The 16975-nt window shown below is 40.2% G+C and overlaps 1 protein-coding gene across 3 annotated transcripts in view; it reads left to right on the plus strand.

The window, feature by feature from the left end:
- Window positions 1-16975, plus strand: part of RAD51B (RAD51 paralog B) — a 618412-nt gene that overhangs the window by 590883 nt on the left and 10554 nt on the right. For all 3 annotated transcript variants that reach the window (XR_008699624.1, XM_055538415.1, XM_055538420.1), the window contains one exon: window positions 16618-16696. Coding sequence is in view for 2 of the 3 variants with exons in the window: in XM_055538415.1 (XP_055394390.1) it covers window positions 16618-16696 (79 nt within the window). In the remaining variant the exon portion in view is untranslated. The remainder of the gene's footprint in view (window positions 1-16617; window positions 16697-16975) is intronic.

Consider the following 16975-nt stretch of genomic DNA (forward strand, 5'->3'; position numbering starts at 1 on the left):
CCATTACACAAGCCAGTCCCACTTGACCAGCCACTTTTGGAGATGTCAAGTCCAGAGTTCAGCCTCTCTACATAGAAACATGTTGCCTTCCTCGAATCAATTCCTTTGAGACTAAAGAAAACCCCGTGTGGCCCAAGCATGATGTAACAGGGATGTGTGCTTCAGAATTCAAGACACACCCTCTGAGTTCCTGGCATCTTTTTTACCATAATAATCGCACAGTCACAGCCTTCCTTCAGTGACCCTTGCAGGTCAGAGTTCCTTTGACTGTGTCTCCTAGCAGACTCTGGACAAGAAGGGCCAGCTCTGCTTCCTCTGGGTCTGTGGACAGTGCTAGGAAGTCAGGCCCATCTCGCCAGGTGTTCAGAGAACTTAGCATTTATATCTGGACAGAGTTCCTGTGCATCTTATTTTTCTGGTCATTTTTATACTCCTGGTTTATGGTAGAGAAAGGGAATTGGTTTTTGTCACTTGAAATTGCCTGTAACAGTATTTAGTTGCTTTAATTGGAGCCAGATTGAAATTTCCAAATTTCTAAATTCAGACAATGTAACAAGCACATACTTGTTCATACTTGAAAGTTAAAACCAGTAATACTTATACCAACTTTTGATTTTTAGAAGAAACATTAAAAATAAAGTTTAAATGTGGTATTTGATGGCCATGAACTTGCTAGTAATACAAACATCTCTTCTTTCTTTAGCAGCACCCCACAGCAATACTAACAAATGATAACACTAACAATTTCAAAAAGGGTTAGAAATATCATTTTAAACTTAAATGTACAGTGCTGTGGCCTGTGTATAAAACTGTACGTTAGTCTTATACACATAGACCCTCTTACATGGGCAGTAAAGTAAGCAAAGGCAAATAGATCATGGAACTAATTCTTTAGCCTTCAAGATAGAGAAAAATCACTAACCTTCCTACATTTTTTACCTGCTCCCCCACCACAGTGGAAAGAAACTTACATTTATTAGGTTCTTATGATGTGCCATATTTTTCATTCATTTCATTCATCTCACTAATTTTCACAATAAGCCTATGAAGCTGGTATTAGTGTGCTCATTTTAGACATAAAGAAAGTGAGAGGTAGAGAGGTTAAAATGCCTCAAATCATACAGCCAAGATTTGAAGCCATAGTGACTAAATTCAAAGCATCTTACATTTTGTAATAATGATGATCATACTTGGCCTCAAGCCACCTTTTTTCAGTCCCCTGAAAGGATGATTTAAAGATAGTTAAAAATTATATTAACCACTGAGAGGAGCTTTTAGGTGTATGGTAATTTTATATATAGTATGTGCATAAGTGTATGTGTGTGTGTGTGTGTGTAACTGACCCTCAAAGCTGATATTGTGATAATACCACCAATTCACTACCCGACTGGAGATAAAAGAACTAAAGCTCACAAAGAGGGCCTCCTCTCTAATGTGAAGGTTTGACCACTTAAATCTCCACTCTTTCTCATGATCTATCTGAAATTATTTCCATTTAATAATAATAAAAATGGTTAATCCCAAAGGGCAGGAAGATTAGGTCTCTTTGAGACATCAACAGGTTTCTACAAGATATTAGAAGACAGGAAGTGATGGAAGATTGACAAGATATAACTGAGGAAACTATAAGCCAAAGTATTCTCAATGTAGTGTAGCAGCAGAACACTTAAAAGATTTCCTGAGACTTGGAAGCACCAGACATCACAGAAAGCAGAGAAGATGAAAACAGGAGATTGGTTGAAAATTTTACATGAAATATAGGAAATAGTTGGACCACCTTTCTCACTCTGACAGCCAAGTGACCAATTTCCAATCCAAGTCGACGACCAAAATTTATTTTGGAGAAAATGAATTAAAGAAGTTTCAGACTTAGGACTTCAAATAAAAGTGGAGGACAAAGTGAGAGGCATTGCCTAAAACAAGGGATTACACCTGTCAAATGGTGAACCTGAAGCCCCTTTCTCTGCCCTGCTTCTAGAGTGTAGGAACTAGACAAGAGATTGGACAAGTCTTTTCTGTAAATACCAACCTACCTCTGAGAAGATATCTCCATGTATTGACATTTATAAGCCCCCAGTGAATCCCACCAGTTTACCATATGCACGTTATTTCTAATTATAGTTTTAGAGTAAATTTTATTTTCTATTATATAATTTAAAAATGACTGGACAACCAAGGATCACCCAACTCATAGAATGTACCTCACACAAGAAGGCAAAAACTAATAAAAAGAACACTGAGGAATTATAGATAATACAAGATGTAAGGGAGGAAAGTGCTTACTATAATTAATATCCTCAGAGAATTAAAAATTATATAAAAACAAGGGTAGGATGTGTTGAATTAGAAATAGAAGACAAGAAAGAGCTCTTGGAAATTAAAAATATGATGGCTGACATAAGCTCAATTAAAGAAGTAGAAGATAATACCAAGTGATATTATCTGAATTATGTGTAAGCATTAAGTTGATTAAAAACAAAATAAAATAATCAATTTTCTAGAATTGTGAAAATATTTTAAACAGAAAGAGAATTGCAGAGTTGAACAGGGGGAGATAACAAAGACAGATATTGAATCAATGTTTAAAAATTTGTCTTGGGAGACTTAACATATAGAATGGCAAAGTAAGGCACTCAGGCAGCTTGCATCTCCTCAAAAACAAGAACATTTATTAAAACTGTCAAAATCAACTTTTTCAGAACTCTGGAAATTACTGGAGGCTTGGAAAATCTGGCAAATTTTTCCTCAAGAAAGCCAGGTGAATCTCAGTAAGAACAGCAAGATTTGTGGCATTAAACTTTTACAAATTCCATCATTCTTTCCCCAGCTGTGTAGTAATCTTGAAAGCCAACCATCTCACAACTACAGTAGCATTGTATTGCAGCTTGGAAAGGTTTGGAGGTCCCTTATAGCCCCATGCAAGAGAATTGTCACTATTTGACCTGACTCAGAGCTTGGTCTGTGTGAATAGCCCTACCCTATAGGCTGCTGGCAATTGTTTACATCATGGCTGCCTAAGGTCTTGTTACCTGGTAGAGCTAACAAAAGGCTGACCAAAATATTTTAAAGAAAAAAATTGGGTGATGAGATATCCACAAGGAGTTTTGTAAAGGTCCTACGTATACCAGGCTAGAATGCTATACACCTTCCCAGAGTTTTGCTCATGGCCAAGAAGAATCCAAGAAGACCTTTAAGCTGTCACTTCTGGCTGACCTTGAGGCTCTGTGTGAACAGGAAGTGAACATTAAGACAAAGCTTTAAATTCCCTGAATGCATGCCCCAACACACACACAACACACACATACACACAGCTTGGGAGACTTACTGATCCAGGTTATTTAGGGAAATCTGTTCAGTCAAATTCAGTTCAATCGTTAATCACTAAGTGATTTCATTTACAAGTCATCCTCAATAAAATTATAGGCTGGCTTCCAATCAGAAACTCTGGAGGTCAGAAGGCAACAGAATGATGTATTCAAATTGCTGTCAATCCACAATTGTATATCCAGCAAAACTATCCTTCAAAATTGAAGAAATTAAAACACTCTCAGAAATGCAAAATCTTAGAATTTGTCACTACTACACCAAGCCTACAAGAAATACTAAAAGCAGTTCTTCAAGTTGAAAAGACTCTAGAGGGTAACTGGAATCCATATGCAAAAGTAAAGAGCACCGGTAAAGGTAAATACAGAAGTAAATCTAGAAGTATGAATGTGGGAAGTGTTTGTTATTTTTTTCTCAAATATGATTTGAAAGACAACTGCATAAAACCATAAATCTAAAGTTGTGTTGGTGGACTTCTAATGTATAAATATGTAATTTGTATAACAGTAGTTGTGCAAAGGAGGAAAAGAGAATGGAGCTATAGTGGAGCAATTTTTTTGTAAACAATATAAGTTAGCATCAGTCTAAACTAGATTGTTTTAAGTTAAAACACTAATAGCAACTTCCAGGGCAACCTATAAGAAAATAACGCAAAATAGATAGTAAAAGAAACAAGAGAATTAAAATGGTAAACTAGAAAAATACCTAACATAGAGACATCAGTAATAGAAAAATAGAGGAACATAAACCACAAGATATACAGAAAAACACAGCAAAATGGCAGACATATATCCTGTCTTATCAAAAATCACATTAAAAGTAAACGGACTCAACACATCAATCAAAAGGCAGAGATTGTCTGATAGAGTCAAAACAAACAAACCCCACCCCCATGATCCAACTATATGTTGCCTCCAATAGATACACTTTAAAGTCAGACACAAATCAGTTGAAAGTAAAAGAATGGAAATTATATACCGTAGTATTGTGATTTAGAAGATATATATAGATATAGATATATATTTGGTCATTCAGATAACCAAAATATATTTCGCCAAAATATATATATTTATGCTGCTGCTGCTAAGTTGCTTCAGTCGTGTCTGACTGTGCGACCCCATAGACGGCAGCCCCCTGGCTCCCCCGTCCCTGGGATTCTCCAGGCAAGAACACTAGAGTGGGTTGCCATTTCCTTCTCCAATGCAGGAAAGTGAAAAGTGAAAGTGAAGTCGCTCAGTCGTGTCCGACTCTTAGCGATCCCATGGACTGCAGCCCACCAGGCTCCTCCATCCATGGGATTCTCCAGGCAAGAGTACTGGAGTGGGGTGCCATTGCCTTTAGTTTTTATTCATAGTTCCTAACTCACAGGTTCCAAAACCCTTGAAATTCTCTGAGTGATAAGAACAACAGGAGCATCATTTGTTGCAATATTTTCTCTCTTCAGTTCAGTTCAGTCGCTCAGTCGTGTCTGACTCTTTACGACCCCATGAATCACAGCAGGCCAGGCTTCCCTGTCCATCACCAACTCCTGGAGTTCACCCAAACTCACATCCATCTAGTCGGTGATGCCATCCAGCCATCTCATCCTCTGTCGTCCCCTTCTCCTCCTGCCCCCAATCCCTCCCAGCATCAGGGTCTTTTCTAATGAGTCAACTCTTCGCATGAGGTGGCCAAAGTACTGGAGTTTCAGCTTCAGCAGTTTTTGAAAATGCTTCAGAGCCATCACAGTGAAATAGGTTACTTGTTACTTATAACAAGCTGTTTCCACCACAATGGGGTTCATGTAATGAAGCTGACTTTTGTATAGCACCTAAGGATGGGTGCTAGTTGCCAGGAGAACCAATCATGAAAAGAGAGTGGGAACTTCCAGTCCCACCCCCTGATTTCTGGGGAGGGCAGAGGGGCTAGAGATAGAGTCAACCAGCAGTGGACAATGAGTTAATCAATTATGCCTGTGTAATTCAGCCTCCATAAAAACTCAAAAAGAGAGGTGTTTAGAGAGCTTCCACACTGGGGAACCAGAACACTCTCCTATGCCACCATGCTGGGCTCCAAGCTCCACTAGGACAGAAGCTCCTTTGTTTGGGACTTCACCCTATGTATCCCTTCTTCTGCTTGTTGATCTAAATTAATAATAAGAAAAGGAAATTTGGGGGATTCTCAAATGTGTACAAATTAAACACACACTCACATACTTCTAAATGAGCAACAAGTCAATAAATAACAAGGGAAATTAGAAAATACTTTGAGAAAATGAAAACAAAAATATAACATACCAAACTTATGAGATGCAGCTAAAGCAGTGGTTGGAGGGAAATATATAACTTAAATACCTGTATTAAGAATTTTATTGTATGGACTTCCCTGGTGGCTCAGTGATATAGAAACTGCCTGCCAATGCAGACGACACGGGTTTGGTCCCTGGGCAAGGAAGATCCCATGTGCCAAGGAACACCTAAGACCATGTACCAGAACTATTGAGCCTGTGCTCTAGAGCCCAGGAGCCACAATTACTGAAGCCTGCACACCATAGAGCCTGTGCTACGCAGGCAACAAGAGGTATCACTGCAATGAGAAACCCTCACACTGCAATTAGAGAGTAGTCCCCACTCACAACTAAAGAAAAGCCAGCACAGCAGTGAAGACCCAGCAGAGCCAAAAGTAAATAGATAAATCAAATTATTAAAAAGGATTTCATTATATGCATATTCACCTCAATAAAGCTGATATTTAATATAGAAATAATGACCCATATTCTTTGACTATACAAATTTGCATGCTACCATATAAATGTAGACACTAAATTCTCTCTAATTTTAGTATAATTTGGAAAAAATCACTAACACTTTCAAACCACATATAAAGTTCACTGGGAAAAAAAAAAGAACCCTAACATGATTTTTAAAATATATGGACAAATTCTTAGCTTATATTTAATTATATGCATGCTGAAGTATTTAGGGGAAACTGCACTGATGTTTGCAATTTACTTTAAAATGCAACAACATAAAGCTAAGATGGGTTGTTGGATAGATAAGTAATAAAAACAAGTATTATAAAATGTTAGTGGTAGAATCTACTTGTTAGGTTTACGGGTATTCACTATAAAATTCTTTAAATTTTGCTGCATGTTTGAAATTTTTCATAATAAAATGATAGGAAAAATAATAAACTCAAAATACCACTCTGACCTGAACTATCACGATTGCATAATTTACTAAGTTAATAGCCTATTGATCTGAAGAAATTAATGTTTTCTTTAAGGAGCAAGTTATTTTAGTTTATAAACTTTGGGAACCTAATATATTATATAAACATTTTTAAACAATTGCCTCACCCAGAGAGATGTTATGAAAGAGCATAATGATACTCTGGGGGGGGAATAAGATCTTGTAGCCTCAGGGCCAAACTTTCTAGGAGAATCTTCCCAGGGTCTAGAATTATATGTCATAAGGGATTCAGATCAACTTTAGATTTCTGCCCCCAGTTTCTGTCAGAAAAGTTGTTAAATAGGCCACATGTAGATAAATTAATAAGTTCATGCCTGCTCAAATACGGTGCCTTTTTCCACCTTGTCATTTTCCAGCACAGTATTACTACTACAGATCTTGCTTCCCTATTTTGAGAAGGCAGTTTAGACACCATTCACTTCTTTCTCTACTCTCCCCTCATAATCTTGCAAAGCTGTTGGTACTGAGGCTTCAATGTTCCATGAAGAGTGGTTTTCGAAGTGATGAAGCAGGTTCTAATCAATATACAATCCAGATATGTACTGGGACCTGGATCTCTGCCACCTTTCCCTCCAGCTCTCTTAACACAATGACTAGGGAATTCCTTTGAGGATCACTGAGTATGCTTCAAGCCACCCTGTTCCTGTGGCCTCCTTCCAGCCACAAGATCTTCCTGTCTGGAGCATTTCCGGCCCTTCTGTCCCTTGGCTTGGAGAGTTCAGCTCAACCTGGGGAAAGGACAGAAGACTCGAGGTTATCAAAAGCCTGTTGAATTATCTGATGCAAGACTGGCTGGCTTGTTTGCCTCCCTGGCTCTCTTCCTGGGCTTCAAAGCAGCTGAGAAAACAACCTTTTTCTAAGTCTTGGACAAGGAGGAAAATCTCTGGCATGAAGGATTTCTGTCGCAGACATTTGGCACAGCTAGAGGAAAGGTTTGGTTAGCTTGCAAAAGGTTTTATTAGCCCAGACATCCAGGCGAAATGAGATAATGGGGTCCCTGTTGAAGGACATTTTAGAATCAGTGGGTTTGCTCCCTTCTTTCTCAGCAGGTCCCTTGTGTACAGATGTAAATATTAGAAGTGTTTAACGAGGACACCGCCGGTGAGTTCATCAACTACCACACAATCCTGCTGATCATGGGGGTGACTGAGATAGGGTTAAAAAATTAGCAAGCTAGAAATCTGTGGATGGATGCAAAGTCCTATTTCTGAGCTATCCAACTCAACCGTTTCTCACCCCAGCTTTCTTAGCTTAACACATTACAATGTCTTTGGTCCCTGCATTTTGTGGATGGAAAGAAAGGGATAGAAAGAAAGCCAGGCCTACCACCTGCCCCTGCAGGAAGAAACTGTGCTTACACTTTCCTTCTGCCAGCTCATTTTACTCTGCCCTTTGCCCCTGACCAATATGAGATTTGGGGTAATGGGTGGGAAAGGGAAGGAAATAAAAGAGAGGAAGGATTCATTAGCAGTGTTAAAGGAAGCCTGCCTGGCACAGGAGTCAGAGAAGAGAAAGTGAAAGAATTGGTGCCAGCTAACCCTCAGCACATGGCTGCCTATTCATGTCTGCTTCCCTTGGCCACAAAGGCAAAACTCACTTTTTCCTAAAGTCAGGGCTCTTTTGCAGAAACTCATATACCCTGCCAGGACCAGAATTCTATAAAAGCAGCCTCCAAGAGAGCCTGTACCTAAGGTTCCTGATGTCTTTGTGCTGTCTTGTCCACACTGACCTTCCTGGCCACCCATGGAGGAGAAGGGTAGGCCGGGTTGCTCCCGAGGAGGGTCACACCTGTACTTTAAAGGGACACAAGTACTATCTCTAGGTGTCACCATCCTGGAGGATGCTTGAGGTTCCTATGTCCAGCACTTTCTGTTCTGTGGCTCCTTTTCCACTTTCTGAGCCTCTTGGAAGTGGGATCAGGCCAGGAAAAACATGTGATGCTATAGCAAGCTGAAACCAAAGACTTGACTGTGGTTCTGCCCAAGCCAAGTCTTGGCAATGATTGACGGGGCAGCCTGCACTTTTCTATGTGACATAGTCTAAGTCCCCCAACTTTGGGGATGGGTTGCCAGATAAGCCTCAAAATAGGTATGAGTCAGAGCTTCAGAGAGTCACCATTTTTTTATATTTTATAATTGAGTTTCTGTTATGCATACAACATCATACTGGAGGTTGCTAGGACTAGGAGAAGCAGCAATGATGATGATGTCCTTCACCTTCAAACACATGGTAATAAATTCAGGGGGCATTAACTATAAAATGGTGGAGAAAACAGTGAGTGCTATTAGAGAGGTTATAGATACAGTGTGATAGATTTGAGAGACATTACCTCAGGCTAGAGAAATTGGCATGAGCTTTCTGGAAGAGGTAGCATTTTTACAGCATTCCAAGAGTAGGTAGGATTTGGACATTGAGACAGGAAGGACCAAAGGAAGATTATCAGTGTGGACGCTTGTGACCCTCTTAGTCAACCTGCATGGATGCCCTTCTTTGTCTTGAACTGTGCAGAATCCATGCTGGAAAGCAAATGCCTTTATTTGTTGTTATGTATTCTGCCTCCTTGATGTCTTATCCCTTGGATGTGGATTTATCTATGCATGACAGATTAGAGGTTACCATCATGCTGGTTGAAAGTACAGACTATAGAACTAGTTGGCTTGGGCCAGAATCTTGTCTTCAGCACTTATAAGCTATCTGCCTCAGAGGGCTGTTGTGAGGAATAACGTCTATTGGTTGTTTGCATCATCATTACTGTGGGACCCTTGGAAGGTCCTCCAGCCCACCCCAAACCATAAGACTTTCCACCATTTTTAGGTCTATTACTCTCTTCTGACAGTCTTACATTAAAATGCAAAATGTAAAGTTTCCTTAGCACTAGAAGGTTTAAACCAGCTCTGCTTTAGAGCAAAAGAGAATCAGCTGATAACTTATTTGCTTACAGCAAAATAGGCACCTGAGTGGAGAGATATAAAAGGAGGAGAAGAGAGTCTGTACAGGGAGGCTGGTGAGCTCCAGGAGCCAACTTCTCCCCCCATGTTTTATTTAGAGTATCCAGGCTTCTGGGGTTTCACTTGCACACTGAGAGAAACCTTCACACATATAGCATGGGGATAACGTGAGGAACAGTGAAGAAAATGTCCATCTGTCATTTTCAGAGACCACACATGCAAAGCACTGAACTGGGCTCTATGAAATGGAAGGGTATGGGATCAAAGCAATGTCCTTGATCTTTGCAATCCCACTGAGAATTCAGAACATATTTCTAGGAAATAAATTGAGGTAGAAATGTATAGCAGTCTTTTTTTTTGTGTGTCATCATAATGGTGAAAGTGATGATATTCCAGTTGAGATATTTCAAATCCTAAAAGATGATGCTGTTAAAGTGCTGCACGCAATACACCAGCAAATTTGGAAAACTCAGCAGTGGCCACAGGACTGGAAAAAGTCAGTTTTCATTCCAATCCCGAAGAAAGGCAATGCCAAAGAATGCGCAAAGTACTGCACAATTGCACTTATCTCACACGCTAGTAAAGTAATGCTCAAAATTCTCCAAGCCAGTCTTCTGCAATACATGAGCTGTGAACTTCCAGATGTTCAAGCTGGATTTAGAAAAGGCAGAGGAACCAGAGATCAAATTGCCAACATCCACTGGATCATGGAAAAAGCAAGAGAGTTCCAGAAAAACATCTATTTCTGCTTTATTGACTATGTCAAAGCCTTTGACTGTGTGGATCACAATAAACTGTGGAAAATTCTGAAAGAGATGGGAATACAAGACCACCTGACCTGCCTCTTAAGAAATCTATATGCAGGTCAGGTGTTGGAGAAGCAACAGTTAGAACTGGACATGGAACAACAGACTGGTTCCAAATTGGGAAAGGAGTACATCACGGCTGTATATTGTCACCCTGCTTATTTAACTTATATGCAGGGTGCATCATGAGAAATGCTGGGCTGGATGAAGCACAAGCTGGAATCAAGATTGCTGGGAGAGATATCAATAACCTCAGATATGCAGATGACACCACCCTTATGGCAAAAGTAAAGAACTAAAGAGCCTCTTGATGAAAGTGAAAGAGGAGAGTGAAAAAGTTGGCTTAAAGCTCAACATTCAGAAAACTAAGATCATGGCATCTGGTCCCGTCACTTCATGGCAAATAGATGGGGAAACAGTGGCTGATTTTATTTTTGGGGCTCCAAAATCACTGCAGATGGTGACTGCAGCCATGAAATTAAAAGACGCATACTCTGTGGAAGGAAAGTTATGACCAACCTATTCAGCATATTAAAAAGCAGAGACATTACTTTGCCAACAAAGGTCCATCTAGTCAAGGCTATGGTTTTTCCAGTAGTCATGAATGGATGTGAGAGTTGGACTATAAAGAAAGCTGAGCACAGAAGAATTGATGCTTTTGAACTGTGGTGTTGGAGAAGACTCTTGAGAGTCCCTTGGACTGCAAGGAGGTCCAACAAGTCCATCCTAAAGGAGATCAGTCCTGAGTGTTCATTGGAAGGACTGATGTTGAAGCTGAAACTCCAATACTTTGGCCACCTGATGTGAAGAGCTGACTCATTTGAAAAGACCCTGATGCTGGGAAAGATTGAGGGCAGGAGGAGAAGGGGACAACAGAAGGTGAGATGGTTAGATAGCATCACCGACTCGATGGACATGAGTTTGGGTAAATGCCGGGAGATGGTGATGGACAAGGAGGCCTGGCTTGCTGTGGTCCATGGGGTCACAAAGAATTGGACATGATTGAGCAACTGAACTGAACTGAACTGAATGGTGAAAGTTTAATTAATTGTCTACTCTATGATTGTGTCTGCTTTCTCTTTAAAAAAATTTTTTTTGTATTTTAGTACAATTGTTAAAGATACTTTCCATTTACAGTTACAACAAAATACTGGCCATATTCTCCATGTTGTACAATATATCCTCAAGCCTAGCTTACACCTAATAGCTTATACCTCTTTTCCACCCACCCCATGAACTCCCGTCACCCCCACCACAGGTCACCACTAGTTTGTTCTTCATATGTGTGAGTTTCAGATGGCAGTCTTTTAAAAAGTACAAATTCTCACAATAGATAGGATTATGGCTCACAGTACCACACACTTGTCTTGTGGAGTTCCAGAGTTTTCAGAGCCGCACATGTCTGTACTCATTCTTACCCAACTATATATTTCTGTGAACCCTCAGAAAATTCTAAAACCAACTTCACATATTACACACAGGGTTGAGTGGGATAAAAACTTTTCACAAAAGTCCTGGATACTATTAAGCTACAGGGCTTATGTATTGAAGAATCCAGAAGGGCACTCGAAAACCGCACAAGTCCGACAATGATTAGAACACCCCAGCTGTATAGGTTGACTGACCTTCTGAAGCAGCAGCCTGAGTTATCGGCTAGGGAGGGTTGTTTGCTTTATAAGAGGGTTATTTATTGTTTGAAAGGCACAAGGGCATGGGGTGCTCATTGAAGTCTAAAAGAGGGAAAAGTCAATATGTATTCACAAGGACAACGTGGCAAACATCACTTTTTTTCCTGAAATCTGTTAAGCTAAAAAGCTAATTTACACTTCTTCACTCTGCCACGTAACACTAGGGAATCTTCAGGTCAGAAAACTCACGTTAAAAGCAACATGCATTTACCTTTACCCCAGGCCTCTTACCAGCATGTTTGCTTTGAAGTGTTTATGGTCATAGGTTGGTTTGGGTATCTAACCACCCTGATGGAGTTCTCCTCCAGTTGTTCTCTTGTCAGTTTCCCTGTAGAAATGTGGGCTCCAGTCCAAACATATTTCATCCACCATGGTTTGCTGAATGAGCAGAGTAGCACCTTGTTCTAGATACTCTGTCTCCATTAATACAACCTGAGATCACACTAGATTTTTGCAAACCACATCTCCCAGCTGACTGGTACTGAACTGTAGTGAACTAATACGTAATTCATTTTCTGAATGTTAAACCTCATCTTCCCCATTCTGAAACCAGAACCAATTAGTCCCCTGTTCTTGAGGGCAAGGCTTTACATGTATTTCAATAAAATTGTGTCCTAAAGATTCATAGGGTTTGTCCCAACATTCTAACCAAATTGAGGTTTGTTTTCATATAATGGCTGTCTAATATATTAACTGTTCCTCTAAATTTGGTGTCTCCTGTTGCCGTATCCAGCATCTCATCAGTGGGTTTAGTTACATGATCCATGAGTCCAAATGTCACTTTTCAGGTGAGATCTTCTCTTAACTCCCTCTTTTAATCCAATACGCTTCCTATACTCTTTCTCTGCTTTTTTTCTCCATAGCATATATAATCATCTAATATGCGATATATTTCACTACATATTCATTTTGTTTATTATCTTTTGCCTCCTTTAGAATGTATCTCCTAGGGTAGCAATTTTTTTCAGTTCTATTCCCTGTTGCATGGATGTGGTTGAATACGTCAGTATGTGCATCCAGATCAGTAAGTACGTTTTATATGATAGGACTGAGGATAGAATCCAGTACCTTCTACTAGAGGTTGTTACCCCATACGATTGTTACTAAACTTTTGGATACTTTCAGATCCACTTCGTGGTATTAGCATCCAGTCCACCTTGTCTTCACTTGATCCAGAAGGCTACTGAGAATTTGTTACATTTTTTTTTTTGCTGAAAATCTGATAGTTCATGCTGGTGGTAGCCCTCTGAGCTATCAGTCTGGAAGTTCTTTCCCAAAAAAGGAAGAGGGATTCATCTGACGTAACTGATCACTTCCTCTTTCCAACTGCATACAATCATCCTTTTCATAGTTCATTTTAAACCCTGTCCAACCCTTGATTTCCTGGAAAGGAGGTTCTTCCAAGTGTGAGAACCTTCCATGTGAGGTCCTTCTGGCTTGAGCTCTGGGCTTGTTCACAGAATGGGCACATGCTTCCTGGAAGAGGAAGTCATCAGATGATGGTGGGTAGCACCACTGAGCTGAAGGCTTAGGTTCAGGTGGCATTTATTGTGTTGCATTGGAATATCATATCCTTTTTCTGATTCTAAGATTCTGTGGTCTATAAAATAAATTTTCAAAAATATAGTATGATAGTTTATTAAATACTGTTTATTTACACTCTTCTGGCTTTTCATGTCCAATTTTTCATGCAGGCAGTGAAGATCTGAGGTTTGGTATATGTTTATTTATATTGATTTTTGATCTAAAGGCTTTTTCTTTCTCTCTTTATTTCTCTTCTCCATTCCTCTTTTCCCATTCTTCCTGACACACCTGTGGTTTAAGTGTCTCCTCATCCCTGAATTATTACAGTAGCTCCTTGACTCCAGGACTCCTGTCTCTTGCTTCTCCACCTTAGACTCTTCAGTCAGGTTAATTTCCTGAACCCAGCTATTCAGAATGTGGTCTATGGACCACAGCATCAGCATCTCCTAGGAGCTTGCTAGAAAGGCAAATAACTCAAGCCCCACTCAAAACCTAGTGAATCAAAATCTACAGGTCAGGACCTGCAGGTGATTCATACCAACATTAAAGCTTGAGAAGCACTGTCCTCTCTTCTGCCATTCCCCTACCAAGGAGCACCCATAAATTCACGTTGAAGCATCCCTACATTATCTCTGTCAGAAATGATCCACTTTAATTATCAGGTGAGAAGTTTTTGACATAAAGATGTAAGTGTCCACCTATACCATCTACTCATTTGTTCTGAGAATGAGCGCTAGTTTATCTAGATAACTTTAGAGCAGTTATCAAAATTGAGATTCAACTTGAATTGAATCCTTCAGGTAAAAACCAAGTATATTGCTTTTTGGTAAGTGAAAGTTAAGGGGAACTTGGGAATCATATGTAGTGAGTTGGTTGGAAATATTCAAACTAAGGTTTTTAGTTTGACACAGGTATTTTTACAGTTAATTTATTTTAGTTTTATATATTTATTTTTGGCTATGCTGAGTGTTCACCGCTGCACAGGCTTTTCTCTAGTTGCGGCAAGCAGGGGCTACGCTCCATTGCAGTCCGCAGGCTTCTCCCTGTGGTGGCTTCTCTTGTGCAGCACAGGCTCTCGAGTGCAAGGGCTTCAGTAGTCGTGGCTCCCATACTCTCAAGTACAGGCTCAGTAGTTGTGGTTCATGGACTTAGTTACTCTGCAGCATGTGGGATATTCCTGGACCAGGGATCAAACCCATGTCCCCTGCATTGGCAGGCAGAGTCCACCAGGAAAGCCCAACACAGGCATTTTTTATACTTAATCTTCAACATTATCTCATTTAGGTGGGTGTTGTTATCTCCATTTTACCTATAAGGCAACTGAGGCTCAAAAAGGTGAAGTTGTCCAGAGCCAAAGTATTGGGTACATTTCAGGCTATACCATAGGCATCCGAAATACAGTGGTTCACACAAGTGGCTCTGTACTGAGCTGGACAGGTGACCAGGTAGGAGGCTTTGCTGATTTATGAGGTCACCCAGCTTCCTTCCCACATGTTGCTTCATCATCCCCCAGGATGTGGTTGAAGCTGGGTCTGGCCCTTGGGAAGAGGGAAAGGGAAAGTGAAGAGCCCCTAATTTTCTTATAATCCAGAAGTTCTACCTGTCACTTTTGTCATCTTCTGTTAGTCAAAGCTTAGCCACATCACCACACCTAGCTGCAAACAAGGCATAAAAATGTTGAAACCTGGGGAGTTGTTAACTCTAAGGAAGAAAAGAGGTGGCTACTAGGGGGAGACTACACAGCCATCAGTTGACTTGCCATAGGCATTAAGTTGATTAGTGGAGGAACCTTGATTCAAACTCCATGCCTACAACCTGTGGTCTTTCTACCATTCTGTTCCACCCTTTCTCACAGTTGACAGTGAATGTTTGTTGAATTGTTGTAGATTGAGATAGTACAAGAGTAAGCCTTTGGTTATTTGAAATTATTTCTTCCTTCTCCCCTCTCTCCCTGATTACCTAAGTGGCTCTGTGCCAAACTATCACTATTTTTTTGATGACGTTTATTTGCAAAACAGGAAATAGATCGTCATCTTCCTTCAGGAGAAATACAATAATAAAACATAATCCACCAGTTCTTAGAGGTTCTGTGGAATCATATGCAGTGTGTTAAAGGGTTAAATAATAGTAATCTTTTAACTATCAAATGACCATCCCTTTTAAAGTAGGTATCGTCATAGTAGAGTGTCATTACGCAGAATATTTTTGATACTTTGTGTTGGTTGGTATGTCAGCCAATTGTCACTGCTGTAATGCTTTGTGACAACTTCAAAATCACAGAGGTGTGCATACAGTCATAATCATTTAATCCATGTGTATGTAGATCTCCTGGGGGTCAGCTATTTAGATTGGACCTAACTGGCCAGCTCTACGTCAGGTGTCTCTCTTCCTCCTTCTGAGACAGCAGATTAGCTTGGACATATTTTTCTCTGGCAGTAGCAGAAGCATAAAAAGAACAAGTGAAGTTTTGTGAGGCTTCTTGAGGCCTAGGCTAAGAACTGGCACAACCTATTAGTCAATGCAAGTCATGTGGCCAAACCTATGGTCAAGGATCATGGGAAATACTCTATACCTCCAGGAGGAGGGAAGGTAGTCACGTGGCTAAGGACGTGACTACAGACTTAGTGAAGGGTTGGGGCCAACCAGGCAACCTGCCATGGCTCTGCCTTTAGCAAGTTATTTTGAATATTTGCAGTGATGTTAAATCTTTATCTTTTAGGGGTAGATTTGAATTTTTTAATAAAATAGCTAAATTTATGAATATAGTTAAAGGCTCAGGCTAAAAGATCTTTGGGCAGAAAGGTAGCTATTTAAGCATGTGAGATAATGAAATGAAACTTAATGAAACTTATATCTAAAACTGGCTCAAGAATATGGCCTTCATTGATAGAATCGTTGGAATTGATGTACAGCCTACCAAGGTGGTCAGTTGTTTGAAGGAATAACACTCATTTGGTTCTAAAATAATTTCAAAGTAAACAAACCTCATAGTTTGTGGTCACATGTTACCACTTTGCTTTAGAGTGGGAAGAGGAGTGAACAGAGGCTCGTCTCTATTTCCTTTGACTAATCCTGAGCAAATATGCTTTCTGTGCAGATTCTCATTGCCAAGTCCCCTCTGGCACCCTTCACTGCCTTTGTCTACACCATCGAGAAGGAAGGCCTGGTTCTTCAAGGTAAGATCTTCAGGCGAAGCCATTTCTTTCATCTAATTATGTTCAGCACTGCCCATTGTGGGTGTTAATTACTGCTTTGCTCCTGATGGAAGCTCCTTCGGGACAGAATCAAAGGCCAAGAAGAACTAGCCAGTGATGTTGATCCTGATAAGATAAAAGAGGTTGGCAATTGTGGCAAGAATTTGACAGAGGTCAGGGAGAATTACAGAGTTCCCTAACAGAGTGGGACAACCCAAGAATGAGGGACAAGTCGAGCAGGCTAGGAACTGCAACTCCTCC

Source organism: Bubalus kerabau, chromosome 10 (genome assembly GCF_029407905.1).
Source record: "Bubalus kerabau isolate K-KA32 ecotype Philippines breed swamp buffalo chromosome 10, PCC_UOA_SB_1v2, whole genome shotgun sequence".
Taxonomy (NCBI): Eukaryota; Metazoa; Chordata; class Mammalia; order Artiodactyla; family Bovidae; genus Bubalus; species Bubalus kerabau.